Source organism: Aptenodytes forsteri, unplaced genomic scaffold, assembly GCF_000699145.1.
Source record: "Aptenodytes forsteri isolate BGI_AS27 unplaced genomic scaffold, ASM69914v1 Scaffold33, whole genome shotgun sequence".
Taxonomy (NCBI): domain Eukaryota; kingdom Metazoa; phylum Chordata; class Aves; order Sphenisciformes; family Spheniscidae; genus Aptenodytes; species Aptenodytes forsteri.
The window spans coordinates 6,369,420-6,394,966 of NW_008795037.1; the positions used below are offsets into that span (position 1 = coordinate 6,369,420).

General features: G+C 37.0%; 1 protein-coding gene across 1 annotated transcript in view; it reads left to right on the top strand.

Moving 5' to 3' along the window:
* NFATC3 (nuclear factor of activated T-cells 3) overlaps window positions 1–25,547 on the top strand; it is a 74,779-nt gene that overhangs the window by 40,897 nt on the left and 8,335 nt on the right. The window contains exons 4-10 of the mRNA XM_019471376.1: window positions 886–1,085; window positions 2,350–2,522; window positions 3,302–3,442; window positions 5,891–5,946; window positions 6,590–6,716; window positions 8,596–9,648; window positions 18,664–18,765. Of these exons, the coding sequence (XP_019326921.1) occupies window positions 886–1,085; window positions 2,350–2,522; window positions 3,302–3,442; window positions 5,891–5,946; window positions 6,590–6,716; window positions 8,596–9,648; window positions 18,664–18,765 (1,852 nt within the window). The remainder of the gene's footprint in view (window positions 1–885; window positions 1,086–2,349; window positions 2,523–3,301; window positions 3,443–5,890; window positions 5,947–6,589; window positions 6,717–8,595; window positions 9,649–18,663; window positions 18,766–25,547) is intronic.

Consider the following 25,547-nt stretch of genomic DNA (forward strand, 5'->3'; position numbering starts at 1 on the left):
AACGTATTTTTTTTTTTTAGGTGTTTTTTTTTTTTTCCCCCCCCCCCCCCATGTTTCAACGTGTTTTGTACCTAGAATTACTACTGTTAGCTCAAGCAGCAGGTCGTTTTATGACAACTGAGTACATTGGTGGTTAGTGTTATATTTAAGAAAAGGAAAGATGCCTGAATTAACATTTATCAAATTTTGGGTTTTAAAACATTTTCTTTGCCAGAAATAAACCCTACTTGATTTTCTAGCTATGAATTAAATTGTCTTTGTCCTAACATAATACACTTGCATTCACAAAACCTCTGAAGTTTAATAAAACTCACTATTGCATTCCATAATAGAAAAACTAAACTTTAAAATATTTTTAGTATTTCTAGAAACTAGGTGTATCTTAGTAAAATTGATAATTTGGCTTTGATTAAAACCAATATCAGAAACGTGCCTATAACTGAAGTTTAAAAAAAATCACTATTGCATTCCATAATAGAAAAACTAAACTTTAAAATATTTTTAGTATTTCTAGAAACTAGGTGTATCTTAGTAAAATTGATAATTTGGCTTTGATTAAAACCAATATCAGAAACGTGCCTATAACATAGCATAGCTTGATGTAGAAATTCTGTAGATAAAAACGATGCTTTTCTCTTTGCAAGATTCAAAGGTAATAAAGATATTTGGGTATCCGTTTGTTCTGGTAAATGTTGTTGCTGATACTTGTATTGGGGGACAGATACCTGTACTCAGTTTTCTGATTTCTGAAGGGACTGAAGTTTGTAATTAAATACTACTCTTTGACGCTGTCTTCATACTAGTTGTGTATTTATCTTATGCACACACAAATACAGTAAAAGTCAGCTAACATTTTAATATTAATTACATCTACTTTTTCATCAGCTCCTGGGCTACAGCGAAAAGCCAGTAAACCTCCAAATGTTCATCGGAACAGCAGATGATCGCTACTTAAGACCTCATGCGTTCTACCAGGTGCACCGAATCACTGGAAAAACAGTTGCAACAGCTAGTCAAGAGATAATAATTGCCAGCACAAAAGTTTTGGAAATACCACTTCTTCCTGAAAATAATATGTCAGCCAGGTACATCACAGCAGAAATTAGCTGTTTAGTTGCTATGTGTCTTTTTTTTTTTTTTCCCCCTCATTTGGGCAAAGGTGAAAGAAAAATCTTGTAGGCTAGCATGTTTTCCACATTCCTCATTTGGGCAAAGGTGAAAGAAAATCTTGTAGGCTAGCATGTTTTCCACAAATATGGCTCATGATTAAGATAGACCATCTCTTTAACCATGCCAATGTTTAGGTAGTCAGAAGTAAAGGAGTAGAGAGACAGGGAAACTCATAAGATTGATGGGGAGATAGATGAGTGCTTCTGGGATTATACTTCCCCATACAATCCATACACACATATATATGACTCCACATTTGTAAAATTGCATGCGGGTTGCTGGCAGGTAGAGTTTTTGTTTGATTTTACAAAGACATAAGACCTTTTTCTGTGAAAATACAGTCGTACAATTGAGTTGTTTGTTTCTTGATTGAATGTGGTGATTTAACTTCTGGTATCTTGGTAGGCCTTTTCCTTGTTTTGATTATTTTTTTTATTTGTAGCAGCTGCGTTATTCTGACTTTAAAGGTCTTGCCAGATAGGAAGTGCTAAGTAATAGTTTAATGGTTAGTTATAGCAACAATTAAACTGCTCTGTTCTAGCTGGAGGGTCAGTGAACAGAGTAAAGCACAGTTATTTGTTTAGGTAGCACATTTATTTATTATGTAGACTTCTGAAGTCAGCTTAAATTTTCCTAGTTGCAGACTTCATGCTAGTTCCATTGAATGCTGTGAACCCACAATGTTGTGCAAGATAACACTCCTCACAAGTTTATGTGTACATGTTACTTGATTAAAGTATGTGTGTCCGATACGAATAATCGATCACTATGTGGAATGGTAGCTGGGATTTGATGGCTATACTTTTGTCATTCCCTAGTCCTTCCTAAGGCAGAACTAAATACCGGTCTCTTGCTCCTTGTAAATGATGTTTACTATGTTAAATAACTTACTTTGAAGGTTAAACAATGTGCAGTAACACGTAATCTTTTAAAGGTTCAAAAAAGCAGCAGCTAGACTTTTACAAGACAAAATGTTTCAACAGAGTACTTGCTGCCATTTTTGACCCTAACAGATCTTTTAATCTCAGACATTTTAAATAACATTTAAAATAGCGTAACAGGGGGAAAAAGTAGAACGCTCTTCATTCTTTAAACAAAAGAAAGGCTTACTTTCGCAATAGTTTGATTCATTTTCTTCCATTTCTCTTCTGATCCATCCATCCCCTCACCTATCTCCAGTATCGATTGTGCTGGTATTTTGAAACTTCGCAATTCAGATATAGAGCTCCGTAAAGGAGAGACAGATATTGGAAGAAAGAATACCAGAGTGCGACTTGTGTTTCGTGTTCACATCCCACAACCTAGTGGAAAAGTCTTATCTCTGCAGACTGCTTCCATACCTGTTGAATGCTGTAAGATTGCTTTAACTATACCTAATTTATACTCATGTTTTCTGCATGTGTCAGTAGTATTGTCATTCTGACAATATTTATTGTCAGAATTATATGGAACAAGTGTGTGTAAAAAGCATTGTGTGTGAAGAGCTAAATTACCAAAAATTAATATAACTTTAAATAAAGATGGTACTTGCCAAGTGGCAGCCTAAAGGTTTGGAGGAAAAACAATGTTTTAGGCTTTGAACCTAATACTGCAGTCACACAGCTAGCAGCTTCAGTAGTTCCTGTATATGAGCAGAGGCAGCTGATATATCTCAGTGAAAATAAATATTCATTTCAGGAAGAACTAATACCATTTTATTTACAAGAGTCTATACCATTTCTTGTCTTTATACAGTATTATCTAATGAACAGCTGAACTTCTGGAGAGTTCATTTGTTAAGTGCTGGCACTAAGGAATGAAAACATGACAACAATCCAGATTTCTCCTAGAATTTATTTTGTCTATAAGATACTAAAGTAATATTTAAACCAATATTCCTAAACTAAAAATTTCATTTGCTGTAACAGTAGAGACTGTTGGGATTCATGACTTCTTGGTGTTTCTTTTCTGTAATTATATAATTTCAACATAATTTTAAAAACAAAGATAAATCATACACAAATATGATTTATATATTTAAATAGATAGTTGTTTTAGTTTCACCCCTGATTCTTCAAGTTAGGATCAGAAAAGAAATGTCATTATGATTAAAATAGTGAATAATAATTTTTCCCTTAAATTTTTTTTAAAGCTCAACGATCTGCTCAAGAGCTTCCTCAGATTGAGAAGTACAGCATCAATAGTTGCTCGGTAAATGGAGGCCATGAAATGGTGGTGACAGGATCCAATTTTCTTCCAGAATCCAAAATTATATTTTTTGAAAAAGGACAAGGTAAATACTATCTTACTTTTTTCTTGAAAACAAAACCAAAAACACTATCTGAGCTTGATTTTAGCAAGTAAGGATGTTTTAAAAAGGAAAAAAAAAAGTTAAGTCACAAATAGTAATCTGAAACTTCAGTTTGGGCACTGATCTATATGCTGGTTGGCAATTATTAATGAAATAGTACTTCTGATCCAGGAAGACAATTACAGGCTAACTGACTTTGAATGGTGTGCATTTGAAAGATACTGTTGACAGATCATACCATGTATTTTCTCCTTATTATTATTTAAAAAAAAAAAGAAAAAAAGAAAAAAAAAAGAAAGAAAATAGGAACTAATGGAAATGTACTATTTGGCATTGATGTTATGTTACATCTGATTTAATCACTGCATGGGAACTGACTTAATCCTAAGCTAATGAAATAAATATACCTTAGAAAACACTACTGATTTTTTTTTTTTCATATATTTGCATAAGATTTTCTGTAGAAGTTACTCTAAGGGATGCATTTCTTAAAAAGTCTCAAGATCTGGCTCAGATTTGGTGTGCTGTGTCTATGCCTAAGTTGCATCTGTAAACAGGCAAGTGTGCATGCATGTAGGTAAAATCCTGGCAATAAGCAGTGGTATGAACAACAGCGACCTTTTGTATGCATATTAAACTTTTGTGTGCTTGAAAAGCCAGTCAAGTGTTTAATTGCCAAGAGATCAGAAATGTTATAGTCAGTTGTATTGCATGATTCTTATTCTCTAGAATCCAAGTTCAGTCTTCTAGGCAACACTTAGTTGTGGGTGAGAACTGCAGCAGGCTTACACTTGTATGTTAGCAAAGTAGAGTTAAAAATCAGATTGCAGGCATGCATTTCAGTTAAGGTATACTGAAGACATAGTGTTTCCTTCATGTCGTGAAATCTGTAGAAAAATTTAACTGCTTCCTACTGATCTCATGAAATGAAACAAATTATTCTTTGGGAGGGTAGTAGATTAAATTTTTCAGTCTAAATACATAGGAAATAGAATCTCAAAGTAAGCAAGAAACTTGCAGATTTTGAATGAATATTTCTAAAACATCTTTCTTTAAATGTAAGTACAGGTTTGAAAGCTGCTTTTTTTTCTAAACCCATGTTGTTCCTCTCTTCTATCACTTTCATAATGATGCAACTCCATAAACTAGAGAATTTAACACCAAAAAAAGCCTATCAAATACTTTCTAATTTTAGTCTACTACAACCAGATACAATGAATGTTTTGCAAGTTTTCTTTGGTTTTGTTTTGTATTATACACAGGTGAGCATTCTCTCTCTCTCTCTCTCTCTGTCGTACATACATACATACATGTATTACTCAAAGATGTTCAGTTATGCAGCATTCCTTCCTGGTTCTGTAGCTCTTCTGGATAGATACATCTTGATCTTAATATTTCTTACTTAGACTACAATGCATGAAAAATAGTTGAAAAATTTAGGACTAGCTGTCTTAATACAGAGAGTTCCTTTTCTTCCCTGATTGTCCCTTTAATATAGGCAGCATAAAACTTGAACAACTTAATTTATCATTGCTGTGACTTGAATACCTGATTTGAACTTCTGGGCAAAGAGTAGCAAAAGTAAATCGTTAAAAATAAAAGTTTGCAACCAAGTCCAATTCTTCTACATTGTATTATTTCCTTAAATATTTAAGGAAATGAGTTGGGTTTGGTTTTTTTATTGGCAAATGCAACCTAAGTGGGGGTTTTATGTAATAATGTATTTTTACACACAACCTGAATGCCATTTAAAGAAGTACTGCTGCTAGACAATAGGTTCCCTGACAACCTGTACAAAACCCAATAACGGAGAGAACTGAGTGTTAGATTAAGGGTAACGGGTTATGCTAGGTCAGAGCAGAGAGAGATTCACCAAGGTGATTTACTTCCCTCACACCACAGACAACCTGCCTGGTATTTGAACTACGGGGTCTTTTGGTTCAGGGGAGGGTGTTTGTTTTAAAGGTATAACCTGTGGGTATGTGCACGGAGATATGGCATGTGTTATCTCTCGCATGGTGACTTACAGGTTAAGTCATCAGCATGTTTGTTTGAATAATCACAAGCGTTAGTAGTAATTTAACTACCTTTCAAAAATGTTTTTAGAAAAATGGGGGGGAAATCCCTCTGTACATTTATAGTACACAGCTCCTTTAGAGTTAAATCTAACTGCGTGTAATCAGCAGGTTCCATTAAAATGCAGAATCCTGCACAACAGTCAACTTACAGACAACGTCTGTAGCGCTGAAACTCCTAAAGCATCTCTATACTTTACACTTTGTTTACAATATCTCTGTCAGTTGAATGGCCTCTTTATGACTGAAAATAAATGCAGTTTAATATTATGTATTTAAGTATTTTTAAGATTGAGTATTTAAGTGTTTTAGAAAATGCTTTTTGCTTGAATTATTTGTAAATTTCTCTCAACAGATGGACGACCTCAGTGGGAGGTAGAAGGAAAAATAATTAGGGAAAAGTGTCAAGGGGTGAGAAACAATTTTTCTTACTTTAGAAAGCTTTCTGTTTTAAAATGAGAAACTAGACATCTTCATTGTTGTTCTGAAATTTAGACTTTGTTTAGTAAAGTAAGTAGATCATTGGCTGATTCAGACAGACAACTGGAGACTTCTAAATTGGCTTAATACTATAACATAGCCATTAAGATGGTGCTTTGAAGGAACTGGAAACGGTATGCTTGTTGTGAAAGCAATGAAGAAAGAAACTGAAAATCAAAAAAAGAAAACTGAAGAGAATTTTGCTAAGAAGACAAATAATTTCGAGTGCATTAAAATTTTTCTTAAAAGCTTAATGATCCAAAATGCAATTCTTTGACTGCTAGAGGTTTTTTATGCTTTGGCAGATAAACAAAGCATCCTTTAGATGATGTGTCTATTTGATTAAAAGCATTACCTTCAGAACACTTGTGTTTAAAAGAAGAAAAAGCTCTCTCCAAATAAAAGTTTGCTTATAGTACTGTTTTACTATGCAATATGCATAAACTTGAAGTTTATCAATTTCAAAATATCAGTTTGCTTTAGTTTTGCACTAACTGTTTTAGTTTTTCTGTAATTAAGAGCAGTTTCATTTGCATTTGATATGTAAAACTTTTTTGTTTCAACTTTCATATAGGCAAACATCATACTTGAAGTTCCTCCATACCATAACAAAGCCATTACAGCTGCAGTTCAGGTGCAGTTTTATCTCTGCAATGGCAAGAGGAAAAAAAGCCAGTCTCAACGTTTTACTTATACACCAGGTATTAAATAAAAAATAAAAAAGTTGCATTTTACTTTGTTTTTTAAAGTAGACATTTGAAAGTAATTCAGACAGTCTTGTACCTTTGACAGGTAGATACAACTAGCTTTGAATTGTTTGTGAAACAACTTACTTAAGCTTGTCTAATTAAAAAGTTGACATTTAGAGTAATAAGCTACAGTGCTATGATTACAGCCAGGTATTTCTTCGTTACACTTTTTACAGAATAATTTGCATTCTACTTTTCTTTGAGAATGATGGTGAATCTCAGAAGCTGCTCTTCTAAATAACCCTCGTGATGATTGGAGGATAGTGAGATCATAGACGAACAGGTTTTATGCGCACGCACACACACACACACACACCCCAAATGTCCAAAAAAAAAAAAAAAAAAAAAAAAAAACCCCCAAACCCCAAGTTTTGGATACAGTTCTTTTCCCCCCTCTGGACACACTGCAGCATGTTGAGAGAAAATAGTTTTTAGCTTAGCCAGAAGCAAAAACTTTACATGTAGTTAAAACATGTTAATCCCTTCCATTTGGTATAAGGAAGTGGTTACTACTAGATATGCAATGCCTACTCCTTTGCCTGCCCCTTACTTTCTTTTCTTTAAGAAATTCATGCCCATTTAGAGTAGTCAGAATTCACAAGGTACCAGTGATGGCGCTAGACCCTTTAGTACTGTTCGGAGGCCTTGCAGTCAGGTACCTGAAGGAGTCTTTAAAGTCAGATATGGATATCAATAGAAACTACTTAAAGCTAATGTGTATGCTGACTATGGCAACTACCGTTAGTTCATACTATCTAAAATAAGTTTTGCTCACTTGTGCTCTAAAATTACCTACTTCCTACCTTCATGCGCAATTTAAGCAATGTTACCTAGGTATTTGGTACACTAAGTATACATTAATTGTGTTATCAGATTTATGTGGTATTTTTCAACTATTCTTAAGAATATCAGCTCCTGAGGTAGTTACAAGACACATCTTAAACTATATTTTCATTTGATAAGTCCATATTTAAATTATTTACATGGTGCAATGAAGTAATGACACTGCTTAAATAAGAAGCAAGATTAATTATAACTGCAGCTGTTTGTTACTGCACAAACATTTTAAAATGCATTTTTTCTATAAATATGTTTCTTTAACAGTGTATTGTATAAAGTAGTAATTGAGCAGTTAAAAGCGTTAGCATTTTTCTACTATTTGTACTTAAAATCAATATCTTTTGATGAGCCTACCAGTAGCTTAAAAAAAAAAAAAAAATCCTGTAACTGAAAGTGTGTCAATTTGTAACTCTCTGTATTATAAGAACAATTGTCGCCATCATTGAAATTGGGGGATATGCTGAAAGAGCTGCTGTAATTAAAACAACATGCACTACTCAAACTAGTTTAACCACGGTGCCAAAGTTCAGCTGTCATCTTGATGAGAGGCTAAGGAAAGTCTGAAGCTAGCTAAAAATTTCATTCCCCTTTTCCTAGGGCCTGATACTGAACTCTTGTCTGCCTATTTTCAGTGGAGCCCCACCCCCCCCACCCCACCTCTGATGCACCGTATCTTTTAGATGTACTGGACTTTCTCTGGCTGGGCTGCAACTGTCTTTAAAAACATACATTGCATAGGAGGGTATTTTAGAAGGGAAGATAACTGCCTTTGAATAAATGCTAGGAGAGTTCTTCTGGCTTTTAAGGGTTAATATAGCAGGCATAAAGTAAAAAAAAAAAAAAATTAAAGCAGAGCAAAGGAAGGGAAATTAGAGCAAGGACATTAACAATACTGTTGTGGCTGGGGGGGGGGGGGGGACAGCCATTAGCGTGTATTTATCACAGGATACAAATGGGTTGGAATTGTAATACCGTGTTTTACTTTTTCTAGTTATAATGAAGCAAGAGCACAGAGATGAGGTGGATTTGTCTGCTGTTCCATCTTTGGCCCTGCCTCACACAAGCAATGTCCAGGGCCTGCATTCTATCCGAACTCAATTGCCTTCACCAGAGCAAGGGCATCCACATGACAATTTACTGTCTACATCACCCAGGAGCCTTGTGTGTCCAGTTCAACCACCATACACAGCAATGGTGACCTCAGCAGTATCCCACTTGCCACATATGCAAGGTAGAAACCTTAGTCCAAGTGAAGAGTGTCATGTTTTGCCTCCTGCTGTGGTTCAGTCTTTTCAGGTAACATCAGCACCTCCTGTGAGGCCTTCTTACCAGCCTATGCAGTCTAACGATGTATACAATGGACAGTCTGGTCTTCCGATGAACTCTGCCTCCAGCCAAGGATTTGATACTATTTCATTTCAGCAAGACACAGCTGTACCTCATTTGATAAATCTTAGCTGCCAAGCTCTACCACCAATGCAGTTTCATTCTTCAAATCCAGGTTCTGTGTCAACATCAAGTACAGCAGGGCACCCGCTAGCACACCCAGCTCATTCCGGACAGTCATCTTCTCACCTGCCATCGATGGGGTACCACTGCCCAAGCGCTGGGCAGGGCTCCATCCCTTCTGCGATGAGTCGGTCCCTTGGGCAGTCTTCTCCCCAGCTGCAGCAAGTCCCATACCATTCTACAAATCCAGCATCCGCTTCATCGCCATCCCCAACAGCTTCCCACCCTTTGGTCCATTCACCGCTGTCTGGACCTTCTTCACCCCAGCTACAACCTATGCCTTATCAATCTCCTAGCTCAGGACCTGCCTCGTCTCCCCCGCCAACCACTGTAAGTCACTCGGGACAGCACTCCCCTCAAGCACATAGTCCAGCATTGGGAGGTCTTAATGCAGCATCATCCCTAGTACACCATACCGTATGCGATTCATCTCCATTTTCACCAGATGGGGCAGCTATTAACATTAAACCAGAACCTGAAGATCGAGAATTGAATTTTCAAACAATAGGACTACAAGACATCACACTAGATGATGGTAAGTGGATGTAATATTTTAATACTGGGATATAGTCTACAGTAAACTACAAAGCGGGTGTGGGAGGGTTGTTTCGTTTTGTTTAGAACACACTCCTCTTCAGAGAAGTAAATTTGTATCATCAAAATGGAGTCGTATTTTTGTGTCCAAAGCAACGACTTATTGAAAACTAATGATATCAGCTGTAAATTTGTAGTTACATAGTTCAAGTACTTTAGTCTCATTTGCCCATAGACTTTGTTTTTGTCATAAAACAGGGCTTGAGGCTTAACTCCTACACATTGACACCTTATACACAAGGAATTCATTTGAAGCCTTTTCTGATTGTCTTCTTGGTATGTTTCAGTGAAAGTCATAATAATATACCTAAGTTGCATAAATGTAGTTTGGAGTCTTGTTTCTTGGAGTTGTCCCAGTTTTGAAAGGCAGGCTAGTTTTTTGAAAATATATCACATGCATTTTGGCGCTGTCTTAGTCTCTTCACAGACATGCTGTAGATACGCTGTCATCATTCAGCACCTCTGCTCACAGTAGCTGTTTGCTTTCTCCTTACCACTCTGGCTACCTTTTTGAGACATTCACTTGTCTAACATAAACAGAACAAGGACGTTCTAGTGCTAAAGGCCAGGCTATAAAGTTCTCTAATACTGTCCAAGTATTTAATTTACAAAACTTGTCCAGCCAAGTGAAAAGAGAGAGAGAGATCAGATCCTAAACATCAGACTATTTGAGGCATAGATGCAAAGCAATGTAAAGAATATGTCATGTTAATAAGGCTGGAAGAACAGAAGGCCTGGCCTTAAAAGGTGTGTAAAAGGTGTTTGGTATTGATGATGGGAATCTTACTAGTATCTGTTTTCTACAACAGCCTTAGCTGTTGTGGTTTTCTGGGTTTTTTTAAATCATCCCTAGTAATTACTTAATTGCATCAGCAGTAGTGTAAAGACTTACGTGTAGGCCATCTGTGAAATATCTGTGTCAGTCCCAGTTCCTTGCATAAATGGAGCTTTGCTATTGTTACCTCCAGTCAGTAGTAAGAAAATGTAGTAAGAAATGCCTTTAAAGCATACTAGGAAGAAAATGAGAGAAACTGATAGTATAGTTGGGCTTTCAGTTAAATGGCCGTCCTAATTAAACAAAGCTCTCTTTTTAGAAACACTGTTTATCAATCAACTTAACTTTATTTAGAAAGGAAGGAAGAGACTGATTCTATCAAGGACTTGCTGAGGGGAGAAGAACAAGGCTTTACGAAACAGAATGCAACAAAAAAAAAAAGCATTTTCTACTTCTGTACTACAGGAGTGAGAAAGAAATCTAATGTTTCAAGAAGTGTCATGTTAGAACCTACCTTTTTCTCATCCTTCTTCCCTCCATACCCACAAAAAAGGTGCAGAAATAACTGAAATACAACTAGACATTATGGTTAAGCTTCTCACGATATAAGCAGAAGTGTTTAGCATTTATGAGCGTCTTGGCAGTTTGTTTATACTTGTTCAGAGATTAAAGTGAATGCACAGTAAAAAGAAAGCCAATTTTCCCCCCCATATCACAAATATTAGTTGCTTTTAGAAATTATTTCCATTGCTTAACACAGTGAAATTACTGAGTTTTTTCTGTGCTGACAAAGATGTCGAATCACAGGAAAAGCTGCAAGAGCCACACTTAAAGCGTGCCCACTTGCTAACAGTTTAGAGAAGTGTAGTCAAGATACATATGAGTCAAATGGCCACAGCTTTATTAATTTCTTTTTTTAAATAATGCTTGCTATAGAAGTTCAAAGAAGGTCTCATAACTGGTGATTAAACTATATGCTTCCTATATGGAAAATTGAACACTGTTTTAAATACTCAACCAGCACTTGGCAGCAGCAATACGTTTGCAAGCATAGAGATTACCTTCATTTCAGTTTCGTATTACCGCCATGCGATGATTGCTTGGGGGGGTGGGTTTGATTGGGTTTTTTTCATTTCCAATCTGCAAATACAAATCAGATGTCTCGCCTGAAACCTGCTGTTCCAAAAATCTTGAAGGGCATAGTGACAAGAAACAAGCTGCTCAATTCTCTTAACATGAGTAAAATACTTCCTCTGCTTAATCAGCTTTAAATAAAAAACATGTTTAGACAGGAACGCTGGTTTTTTTTAAAGGTATCTAACATATTACTGTGGGTTAAAAAAATAATTTCAAACTTTTCCTTTTGTGTATAATTCTATTTGTACGGAAACTAAGATTTGGCTAGACACAAATAGCGAATCAGTTATTCTACGTTAATAGCAATTAAGAAAAAAATCCAAACATAATTGCATACATAAGTGAACGTTGATACAGTATGTTCTCCCAGCTAATATATTAAACCTGAAAGCTGTATTTAGTTGGAAAATAGGTTTTTAAGGGTTACCAATTAAGGCGAATAAACCTCTCAAAATAAAACACTAAGGCAAAGCCAATTGAAAAATTTATAAATCACGTCTGGATTACTGACCTTAAATATTTGTCAGTAGTCTTAAAAAAAGTAAACAAAAAACCCTCAAAAAACCCTGACAGCATAAATAATCTTCTTTCTTTTAAGTAACGTGCACTATTTCAAAATTAGCATAGTAGATACTTTCTTTGCCAAGAAAATAAAATATTTTAAGAAATTTTAACACAATTTGAGTGTAGTATGGAACTGCTACCTCATGACAAAATTAGTCCTGGAATTACTAAGCCGTTTAGCTTGACAGAGTACGATTTAAAATTCTTTTAAAAAAAAACAAAAACAAACAAAAGAAACCCACAACAAAAAACCCCACCCCACCTACAGAAGTGCCAGTCTTGGATAGTAGTTACATTCAGGCTTTTTCTTCAAAACACACCAAAAAACCCCAGATCTACTACTTAATATGAACTGCAAAGCTGCTTCATCCATTGGTGCTCAAGCCAAGAGCATCTGGATTAGTCTTGATCCAGCATGTCCTGGAAGGTGTAACATATCTGGATTCACCATTTATAGCTTCTCTGCAAAGTCAAACGTGCTCGCCAATGGCCAGAATGGAGTATCTTTCTCAATTTTGTTGTATTCCTTTGTCCTTTACCAGTTAGAGCAAGCTGGGCTCTGGTTGGGCTATGAGTGAAAAAGGATTACGTAATTTAAAGGCAGATCCTCTACCTGGGTGTCTGCATACACTTCCCCCCCCCCTTTTTTTCCCCCCTACTGGAGTTTGTGTGGCTCTTTGCTTTCTTGTTTTTCAACAGGATCTGATAGACGTCTTTAGGCTTTTCTAATCTCCACCTTGAATTTTCTCTTTTGTTTGGCTTCCCCTCTTCCCATCCTTGCTTCCTACAGGAAATGCTTTCTATTTCACTTGAAGAAACAAGGGATCAAAATGCATGAGGACACCTAGATATGAAATTCAAATGATATTACAGAAAACATTTGAAACATCACACAGTTTCAAAGTAATTTGCCCTGTATGCTACTACTTAAAAGGTGTTCTGAAAAACAGCACTTTTTTCTGCTTAGGTCTTTGCAATAGTCAATCTGCACAAGCTGGTAAACTTTTGGACTGGAACGACGTAAAAGCAGCTTCTTGCTCTTTATTTGTCCCCTCCGCTTTTCCTCCCCTCTCCCCGGTTTGTTGGACCTTCTTTTTCCCTTAATGTCTTCCAGCAAGTCAGTGCTCTGCCCAACTCCCCTGGCTAACATTTCCCTGTATAGACAGCGGAATATTTAGGGCTGCAAATAGGTGTAAACGAGGCAGCTGAAATGATAAGAAGCAGGCAGTTGGTAATTTCTGTCCTTTCCCATATCCATCATCCATACCGTGCTCTGTTGTATACTCATCTGATAAAGGTCCTGTTTCTTCCCCACTTGAAAAAAAAGCTAGTCAAAGTTAGACTCAATCTAGTTACATGATGAGGCCTTGTTAACTTTTTTCCCCCCCTGTTTTCCCCCCCCTGTTTTTAAAAAGTGCTCCTAGTGTGGTGGTTTACCTATCCCACTGTCAAGCTTTAGATTTAAATCTATTCTAATACTGTTGATCTAAAATTTAATCTCTTGTGGTTTGCAGTTTAGGAGCGAGTTTACCTTGGATTTCACGGCTTTCTACAGTGATGAGATTTCTAACATGTACAACTATTTAACCGGTTTTAAGGTATTATGTTAGGCTGTATTCAGCAAATCAGGATGACCTTCTACTAATCCTCTTACATTTTGTTACTCATTGCATCTCCATTACATAAAGCTGGAGATTAGAAAATCCAGTATGTGGATTTACTATAAATCATAACTAGAAATCCTCTAACCGTTTTGTGTACATAAAGTAGTAAGTCTGCTTTGTCAGACACATTCCATGTAGAATTCTAAGCCATTTGCATTCATTCATTTTAATAGTTCTGTGATAACTCTTTAGTTGATAAATTCTCTTGCTGGGAAGCTCAGAGATTATTCTGATCTTTGCTAGAAAATTTGTACATCTTTACAGGTAGCTTTTTACTGTAGCTTCAGCTTAACTTCTGGAGAATCACAGTAGTAACTAATAAGGAAGTACTGGAGAATGACTGTACTTTGTATTTCTCTATATATTTAAAACTTACGCATTAGCAGGTCATTCTTAATTAAGGCAGCGTCCTGCCAAACAGAGCATTGAAGGCCTACAGAAACACAAAAAATACTGAATGCTAGAGTCTAGCTTAGTATGGAGGAGAGCAGCTCAAAACCCTGTCGTCTTGCTGGTGCAACTCAAAGTTGAGATGTTCATCTCAAACTCAAGGGTTTTTTACTGTCTCCTAAGCACAGAACAAAATGTTGCATCTTGCAGCATGCCTGACATGGATTTGTGTGATGAGAACTCTAGCCTACATTATACACGGAACTCTCAGAATATTCCTGTTGATAAAAGGCATTCTGAAAATTATACTAGTATAAATTGTTTAGTAAGGTTGTGTTCAAACTCCTCCTGTCTTAGTATTCTGTATATTAAATATATATTGTCAAGCAGTATGGAGATAGCAATAAAAAGCAGTTTACAATTCTAATTCTTCTCATACGCTTATGGGCTCCTGCAGTGAGCAGGTTGAGGTTGAGTAAGGTGGTAAAGCAGAACCTGAAATGTATTGAAAGAGAATGGGAGTCTACTTTTAGAAATGGGTGTTATGAAGGAAATAGAGAAAGAGCCAGACTGAGCAGTAGGTCAAAAGAAAAAGGTTGGAACAGTGAGGAAAGGCGAAGAGAATGTTAACCATCTGGGGTTGTCAACAGTTAAAGGATGCCATGACCGTATCTTCTAGTGGATTCATTCACTGTGTTCATAAAATACGTGCCAGCAAGGTGTCTATTCAGAAGACCAGTTACAGACTGCTGATGTGTAAAGAACTTCAGATAAATCCTCAGGTATCTATGACCAGCTAATATATGAAACTTCCTATTTGCCTCTGAGAGCCACAGAACACCTTGTAACTAATTCAAAAGTAAGCTCAACGAATTGCACCACTGCAAAAAGATTCCCGTTTAAGAATTAGAAGAGGTTAGAAACTTATTCTGTGGATGCAAGTGGCACGTTTACATCATGGTGCAGGTGCTCGCAACAGTAGCGGAACTGGAAGGAGTTAGGCATGCCCTTGTGACACTGGCAAAAATACGCTTAGACGCTTCTGCACTGCTTTCCACTGCGCAGCACGTGTCCTCCAGCTCCAAGGTTCACGCTTAATACATACTATGTTAGACTCATCTATCTTCTTGCATGCGGGAGGGGGATAAACATATGACTTTAATGAGTTGGTTGCACTATGATACATAAATGCAGAGTGTGACATCATAACCATGACATGAACAGGGATATTTGTTATTGTACCAAATAACTGCAGAGCTTGTGCTGTGACTCTGCAGGCACATTCAGTCTGTCTATATAGCTATAAACATAACATGCACAGGAAAACTATACTACGCCTAACATTTCATATCAGCCTTATTTTATCAGTTAATTAAAAAAAAAAAAAAAAACAAAAAAAAAAAACCGTACTTCTTAGTAAAGTTGGCATTGAACCTGAAATTACTGAAAGTAAGCCTGTCTTATGGCTTGCAATGGTAACTTGAAGGCAACCTACCACATCCTTGACAGCTTGCCATTGCAAACACGGCCTGCCATATGACTGGTTTTGATCACAAACCAACAGAATCAGCTGGCTGCTCCACAGCAGAGAAGACTGAGGGTTAATTATAGCCTGGCTTTTTTTTTTTTTTTTTTTTTTTTTTTTTTTTGGGGAAAGGTAAACCCCCCCTGTTGACACTGTACTACTTGCTGGTCATGTGGAGTCAAAACCAGGCTAAATATACTACACTAACCAACATGACGTAGCGGTAGGGATTCTTCACATAAATGCAGCTGAGAGAGTTCTATCTGGAGTTGACAAAAGAAGGCCTATATCTGAGGAAGCGTGTGCTGCAGTCTATCCATAATGTTCTTTGAGGTTTACTGATCCTCATTACCTTTGTAAATACAGCAATTCACTCATCTGTCCTCTAAAACACATGAATTCCTAGGTGGATGCAGCAGTACTACCAAACTTAGACAGTTGATACGATCTGCTATACTCTTACATCAAACTTATTTTTGCAAAGCATATTAAAAAAACCCACTCTGTGCTACTTACTCTAGGGACACTGCAAACAATCATGCGTTCTAGAATATTTTGGGGGATCTACTTTTCTAAAACCAGTACATCTTCTAGTTTAAGTCCCATTGCCCACACATCCTACTTCAGTTCAGCAGTACTAAAGGATACACAGGCTAAACTTTTAATCAGATAGTGCTACAAAAAATGAAATTGCTTGACTCCTGTAGGAAGAGATCCTGAAAACCAAATGGTATAACTCCAGTAGCTTCTTGGTCTGACTGTATCCGTAATAGAACTAATTTTAAGTTGGCTTACTGCTTTGACCCAAATCTGGTGCAGATAATTGAGGGTTTAAAGTTTTCCTTAACTTTTCTTTACTTAAGGGAGGAGCCAAGACAAAAGAGGTGGTTCCTAAAAGTATGAACTTTTGATCAGTTAAATAGATAGATCTACAGGATGTCAGTTTTCTTGATATCTATTTAAATTCAATAGTTTTCATTTTAGTGTTATATTCTTTGGGTACAAAATACATTTTAGGTTTTTAGTTCCTTAAGCAATACTTTCTCAAATGATTATGAAGTTATGAGGTACAAAAGTATTTTTAATACTTTTATCTGGTACCTTAAGTTCTATCTAACTTCAGCGTGCGTTGAACAAAACCTTTAGGCTGTATTACACACTTTAAAAGGCTGTTGCTTTATTTACCACATTTCACAAACAACAAATACTGTGTGCCCGAGACAAGTGCATGCTTCATTCCAGAAGGTGCTGGCTGGAGACATGTTACATGTGCTACACATGACACATTTTGTCAGGGATTTATAAAAGCAAAAATTCAATACTGTCAGCAGCTTTGTTAGGACACGCAAGAACCTCGGAATCCCTCTATGCATGAAATTAATTAGAAAAATTGCTCAGAATCGTATTTCTCTGCTAAAGTGACAGATAATCCTTACTGTATAAGCTATGCAGACTTTACAGTGCAGAGACTGCTGCTTAAAAGAGCTAATTAACTCCACTGTTCTCTCTGGAGGCTTTTTGTCAGTGTGTTTGTTGTCTGCTCCTTTGACCGCCTGAGCTTTAAAGAGAATTGCCTGTAAAAGTTAATTTGTTTCATCCCAAGATAGTTTTCTGCCCATCTCCCTGGATTCATTAGATCTTTATTTAAATGTCACTTTCTTGCTGGTTCTACCATAGTTGGTGGGGAAAATGTTCTTTTCTTAATCTCTTATTATTTGACAAGAATTTGTCCTTCGTCTACTCCTTTCCTTCAAAATGGCAGTGGACATTTTCATTGAAACCCAGATAATGCTTTCCACTTCCTGGTTAAATACATGTAACTTTACGCTTTAAACAATTAAGCGTAAGAAGTCATCCAAAGAAGTAATTTGAACTGCTTGGATTTCAGGAGGAAGCAAGAATAGACTCTTTCATTCTCCCAGGAGTCATCCATAAGTAGGGCTTAGAAATCATGCTGGCAAAGCAAATGTGTGGCTCTATCCAGAAGGCACAAATTAGCCAGTTTCCAGAGTAATTTTGTTAATTGTATTAAAGCCCAATTTACTGAACTTGCAGCTCTGTCTTGGGCAGGAAGAAAAAAACAAACCCAACCCGGTATCCTGTTGTAAGCTCTGCATAGTCACTAATCACAACTGAATAAACACGCACTTGTTGGTTAAAGTAATGAACACACTATTCTACATTCATTTTTCCTCCGGGAAAAACAGTTCAGTGGAATACAGTTCTCCACTTCTTCCTTGGCTTCTCACGTTGCCTGGGTCTGATAGAGCCACCTATACCAAGATAATACTTTGTTTTCCGACACTTCAAACTGTGTGTGGCCTGACTGCAGATCAGTACCTTGGGCAAAATGCTCAGATAGTCCGACAAGTAAAGGGGAAGCTAACAGCTGTTTACAACAACAGTTTCCTTTGTTTAAAGGATAGGAAAAATAAAACTAAAGGTTTTATTTACTAGTACTCTTTTGCCTACCTTGTTCAGTGGAGGTGCTGTCAAGGGGCATAAGCACTTTTAATTTGACCACAGTAAGTAAAGCAGGTTGAGAAACTTGCAAAAGAATGTTCTAAACTAACACAAATACTAAAATGAAATTTATGTAGTATAAAATTCATGATGATACAACTAGGCAGACATCCAAAAATATTAACCATTACCTTTATGGCTCTGGCTGCTAACTGAAAAGTAACTAAATATACAAGATAAGTGATATTGTTTTTAATAGGCACTCTGATAACTTATAAATAGTTACTTATGTCAACATATGTAGTAGTTGTGAATGACGCTGGGTATTTAAAGTTAGTGCTATTAAAAGAAAACTGAAAGTCACTTCCTGGTTGAGTGAACTGTAACTTTTTGGTTTAGTCCAGTCAGTAGTTATGTCTGTCTTCTTCTCTGACACAGACAGTTTTATCTCTGACCTGGAATACCAGCCATCAGGTTCAACAGAGAAATGGACTCAACATTCAGCACTCATGTCCAACTCCTATGTGGAAAATCTAGAGGGTGAGTCTGCTTACTGAAATGCTTCAATGTTTGAAATTGGAGCATGAAGGAAAGGGGAAAGTGTTTTAATAGTCTTAACATCTACAAGTGAAAAGCGCTATGTAATACTTAAGTATTGCTACAATTGGACACCTGTGTATTCTGAAATAGTTGGAAATTCAGAAGCTGTGAACCAGGTGTACGCTCATTCAGTAAAAACCTCCACTTAAAGGATATATGGCTGCCACAGAACTTCCTGAGTGCTGTAGGATCTAGTAAAACAACAGAAGAGGATATGAAAATCTTAAGCCAAATACAGGCAGGGTTGTAGAGTGGCCAGATCAGTTAACTATGAGAAATTTAGACTGTTTCTCCTTTTTTAAAAAGATGAAGCAATGTCAATTTAAATAGATGGAATACAGTGGCACATGCTACCAATCTTAAGTGTTAGGAGTACAGATTCATAAATAGATTTCTAGTTGAATGTGCACTATAATGGGGAAAGATCTTCTGGATTTATTTTAAGATGCTTTCAGCTTCTTTATTTCACATATAAACAAGATAATGATGCACTATGACTCTTAAATAGTAATGGTATTAGAAATTGACGCATGGTATATTGGTCATGTTTGTGTTTATACTCATTCTTCTTAAGTGTTTTTCACTTTATTACAAACATGCCTAAAATGCCAAAGAACTATACTGTCCCTTTTCTTTTTCCTATATATATATACACACACGCACACGTAACACATTTTACTTTCCCCATAGATTTTTTTTAAAGGGGAAAGCTGTAAGTGTGCAGTAGATTTGGGATTGTTAACAGTAAAGTAACCAAGCTCTGTGTTTAGCCTTAATAAAACTCTCACACAATTAGGGTGTAGACTGATCTTAAGTTTGCCCATGAAACGAAAATAAATCACAATGTTGGTCGTTTACCGTCTTTCAAAAAACTGACTTAGTTCTGCTTTCCTTACATATCAAAGTGTTATTAGTAAGGTAAGTAGCTACTATTCAGAATGGCAAAACTATGGAAAGGACTGTGTACACTAAGTTGACATGTCTATATCTTGAAACAGCAAATTGATTAGTAAAATACCAGTTATGGCTTAGATTATTTCTGTGTTCTAGACTATATCCTGTGCAAATCAGAATCTGGTAGGTACAGAATAATTGTTGAAGAGCACAAGTTCTTGAAAAATGAAAACTCAATTTACTAATTAAATAACCCCCAAATACCAGTATCATCAACTAAAGAGTGACACACAGGTTGGCAAACCCCAAACCTAGAATTAAGAAACGTACGCTGACAGATCCCTTTTAAAAAGGGCACACAAACAGAAAACCAGACCTGGAGAGAAATATGCTTACACACAAATGCTAGCATCTGAGAAATACGATTGAGAAACATGGCGCTTTTTAAAATTAAAATAATGGGTATTTTAGGTATTTGCTGTAAGAAAGATAGTGTTGTACTAACGCAAGAAAGATGTTTACACAGGAAAGTTAGTAGAATGGTTCCGTACCTTGAAGAATGCTTAGTGTCAAATCAGACAAGCTACTGTATTAGCTAGTAGTACAGAATACTTACAGGTTCAACTTTCAGGCTTAAATTAAGAAGAGTATAGCTTCTAAATTATACTGCTGAACAGGAGAGCAACCATAGCTATAGTGTGCTGCAGGAGATCAGACAATCTGCAAAGGCAGGAAATACACTAATGGAATACTTGAGTCATCCTTTATAGAACGGGTAAGTGTGATGACTGCTTCATGGAGCACTAAGTCATGAGAAGAACCCACGAGGGGAAACATCTCTTTATTTGGTCCAAAGGAGCGTACAGGAACTGCTTCAAAAAAAAAATCTTTGTTTTGTAGCAGTTTCAGCATTACAGGCCGTGACAAACTTCAAAAGGGGAACCATAGGAAAACAATAAAACTTACTTAAGAAAAAATAGGTGGTCAAAAGGGTAAAAGAGTTGCAAGCAGTCTGCAAACTATTTATGAAGGTTCAGATTAAGCGTACAAAGACTCTGCAGTGAGTCTACAAGCTGCTTCCAAATGCAGAAAACAGAAAAGAACATGAAAGTTATTAGGTTAAATGTGAAACCTGGCCAACAGATAACAAATCAGGAATTCAGTTAAAATTAGATAAATTAACTTAGAAAGTTTTTTTTGTATTGATGTCCACAGTTGAGGAACTAGAGATTCTCATGCCAAAGTCCTTTGAATAAGGGAAATGTTGCAGGACCTGTCTCAAGTTAAAGTGTCATTAAAAAGGTTTCAGAACAAACAGATAAACAGTGACAATTCACCTCAACTAGATGACATGCCAGACAACAGCTCTGAAAGAGGAAGCAAGAGTTGAACTATTAACTGTAATGTATAACCTCTTGCTTAAATCTGATTTGGAACCAGGGGACTGGAAGTTGGTAAATGTGATGCTGCTGCTCAGCTATTCAGAGTAATGAAAACCAAAAACTGTCTAGAAATCTCTATAGGAAGACTTTGCGATAAAAGAAAATTAGTTAGTTAAAGGAGTGGAAATTAGGGTAAGGGAAGGGAGAAAACCCTGCCCTAATTCCATTCATACAGTGACAAGCTCTCTACACTATTCTCATTTAAAGCCATCTTTAATTTAAAATGGACGATTCTATGAAAACTTGCTCAGTAGTGTTAAAAGTAGTCTTAAAAGGGTGAATAAATGCTAGGAATATTTAGGAAACCAGCAGAGAATGAACAAATGCTACTATATAGATCTGTTACGTGCCCACATCTTGTCCCTGATGTCACAAAAGAATTAGATACATCATGTTGTTTTGTAGGGTGTTTCAGTTAAGGACAACTAGCATGACCAAAGATTTGGAACAGCAGTGAAGTTGAATCAGCTAAGACTCTCCAGCCAGAAAAATGAATGATGAGAGTATGCTAAGGATAATAAAATGAATGGGTGGCACGGAAAAGGTAATGGAAAATACTTCTTGGGAGAACAAATAATGGAAGTGTCCACCAAGTAATCGTGCAGCAAGTTCAACACACATAAAAAGCATTGCTACAGCTATACATAGTTAAGCTTTGGAACTTACTGTCTCAGAATGTTGTGGATGACAGAATTTTGCACGGACCTTAACAGACCTTGGGGAGAAATATCCAAATGGGGCCATTCAGCACAAAAGATTCTGGCTTGGGAATTCCCTAGGACAAACGCATCTTGGAGGCTAAGTGGAACATCCTGGGGAAGCATCATGATGTGTTTTCCCTAGGTCTCTACTATTGCCCATTACATACCTAATGGTTTGTAATCTGAACTGGTTTGCTTGTAGTTCTCCATGGAGGTTTTCAGGCAGTATTTTTGACCTACAAAAACCTAAAATGCTTGGTAACTGCCTATTAGACAGATTCTCTCGTCCTATAGAAAGTATAGATGCTGATTATAGATTGCCAGCTTCCTGCAAGGGAAAAGAGGTCACTTGCACAATTCCCAGAAAGGCCTTTGGGTTCAAGAATTGCTTATATTTTATTTTGTGCTCCAGTACAAAAATGTTTGTCTCTGAGCATTCACAGAGATAGGGAGAATTAAGTACAGAGCAATTTAGAAGCACGCTAGTATTTGGTTGGCATTTGATTTAAAAAGATAATGCCTTTACTTCTGATGTTAGAACTTCAAACACCTATCTTGGAGATCATGCTACATCTAAATGTGTTTTTATTCTAAATATAAAATATTCAGTAAGGTGGTACAGGTATACAAGTTGACTGACAAATTATGGATCAGTCTCACACTGAGAGAATAAATTAAGGTGACATTGTAGAATTGATTAAACAAACCAGTGGGAAAAAAGCATAAATCTTACAAATGTATCAAAGCACCAGTTCCTCTTTTAAGAACTTGTTACTCTGAATTTGTAAATTTTTTTTTTAATTTATCCAAAACACTCAGCAACTTATTATTAAAAGCACCAGCTTTCATGATGTTGTCATGCTTCATAACACAAGAGCTTTGTTCTGTTCAAATCAGCTAACATGGATAACTTTCTGTAGGTGAGAATTTCTCCTGAGAGGTTGGTCAGTACTGCTCACAGGATGCATCTCTATTGGAACAGCTGATGAGATTACTACCCCTAGCTGTACGTGTCACTCACTGCACAAATGGCTGAGCTGTTCAACCTAATTTTAGTTTATCTTGAAACTCTGGATTGCAAATTGCAATGGTTTTAAGAGATCTTCATGAACAGTCTGGCTGTTCATGCAGCAAACAGCTGGAGCAATAACTTTATCAGCTGTCCCAATGCAAGGCTTCAGTGACCAAGAGGCAAAACCCTCCGCCTAAAAGATAAGGGCAGCAGGAGGGGGAAGAGGCCTCCGAGGAGCTGTGGCCCAGTTTTCTGTCAATCTCGGTGGCTTGGCTGTCTTTCATGTGTGCAGTCAGCAGGGACTTAAAAAAGCAAACAGAACACTATGTGAAATCAAAACAGTGGGAACAACCCAGTAAAACAGAGTATGTGGTTGCTCTTGTTTTACAAGCTTGACAGGAGATCCAAAAGTCAGAGCTAGTTATCTTCTACTCTGTTCTGCTGCTATTGATGTTGGTGTGCTGCTTAGTTTTTCTGAAAGGTTATAGGGGCTTGAGCCTCCAGATGACTTTCAGTGTTTTTTTGATGCAGCACAGAGGCGGGGGAACAAAACCAAAACAAACACAAAAAACTCTGCAGTACAATACTACAGTATGACCAGTATTGACAGGTCCACTCTAAACTGTCTGTAGCAGAAGTTTTTCTCTCCACCATGTTAAATTCTGTTCTGCACAATCTATTTTTAACTATTGGTATAAATTTACCAGCCAGCTTACACTATGTATAAATACTAGGGAAGAAAAAGGTGAAACTATTGCAAATACAGTAACAGCTGGAATTCTGAAATCTAGGATAACTGCCAAAGAGGTCAATTAAATAGATATAGGAAAGTTGTTAAAATCGTTTCCATTTCACAGCCCGATTTAAAATAAATAAATAAGCTGTACTGCATTTTGATCCATGCTATATCTGACAAGTTTCAAAATGCAGTTACCACTTTTGTAGTGGAGGAATCTGCCACATTTCTATATAGTCTAGTGTGTGCCACCCCTCTCTCTTCTGATCTGATCCAGCCATTATTTCAAGATTAGCAACCTGGATTGTTAGCACAGAAAACAGTTGATAACAATTTGATGTTATCCATTCAACTGACACTGATCATCCAAAACAATTTTTGGTGATCAGTAGGTACTAAATGAGTATTAAATACTAGCTAGATCTCTGTAATTGTGTAGTACGCAAAATATTTCTGGTTCCTCATCTCTTGACAGTAAGAGGTCCAGGGTGTGGGATTAGCAGTCAGAACATGTGGCACCAAACATACCAAACAGGCAGTGATTTAATGGAGGCAGGGCGGGGAGGAAGGTAGCAGACTGAAAGAGTCAAGGTCCTACTTGCATAACTGTTCACCTCCATCTTCAGTCTCATGAGATTGGCTCTCTTCAAAGAGGCGACAGAAGTATAAACTACACAACACAAATGAACCTGGCAGACAGACCATAGAGAACCTTAACAACATACTCGAGATCTGTACTACTGAATCCTGAGCAAGCTCTGCAGCCTTCCCCCAGAAACTTTTGCTGAAGAAAGAAAGGAAACTGTATAAAAAATGAATGCATGTATTCAAAAAACCATGCATCTTGGTTTCCCACTACCTAGTTGCTAACTGGATGGCTTTTAAGGTTAAGCAAAAGGGCATATGAAATCTTTCTAGCTATATTTCTAGGACAGCATAGCCCATGCACCCCATAGTCAAAAATAGGGAAGGTGGGATAAAGTGTTCTGGAAGTACAGAAGTTTTCTTTTGTTTGTAAGGCATCATCAGTACAGCCGGAGCTCTGTCCTTTCTCAGGGCTGGGCTGACCTGGAAGTACAGAAAAGACGTTTTCTTTTGTTTGTAAGGCATCATCAGTACAGCCGGAGCTCTGTCCTTTCTCAGGGCTGTTGGAATTGACTTCCTCTCCCAATTTGTCGCCTAAGAACTTGGATTTTGCTAGACAACATTACAGAAGACCTGTGTTTATGCTCATGAATTAAGTTTTCAGTTTTAATCACAGACCACTAAACGTTCTGTGATTGGCCCCGTGTGGAGGAAGGTAATGTGTCATGCATTCAAATACTAACCTTTGCATTTCTATTTTAGTCTTTAAACAAATACGATTTTCTCCATCAAAAAATCAGTACAAAAAGGAAAACACCATATGATTTCACCTTCAGTCTTGTACATTTCTATGCAGGATTTTAACTCTTCTTACTGACTGTGTGATTTACATTTTAAACTTCTCTAATTTATACCACTCCACCTTCATATAAAGCCAAATGCTTCCCAGTTTAGATATATGCAGGCATCTCGTTATTTGCTGCCTTACAGCTAAGTTGCACATCTCTTCAGTGAGCTGCTCCAAAGCACTTCCAGGCTGCCTGATTTTGGTTAATATTCATTATGGCTTCTTGACAATGTTTTTTTTCTGGCTTTAAATGACCAGCCTTCTCTAGAAAAGCTGCTTTCCTGGTTTAAATGCCCATTCATAGAATCACAGAATAGTTTGGGTTGGAAGGGACCTCTAAAGGCCATCTAGTCCAACCCCCCTGCCGTGGGCAGGGACATCTTCAACTAGATCAGGTTGCTCAGAGCCCCGTCCAACCTGACCTGGAATGTTTCCAGGGATGGGGCATCCACCACCTCTCTGGGCAACCTGGGCCAGTGTTTCACCACCCTCAGCGTAAAACATT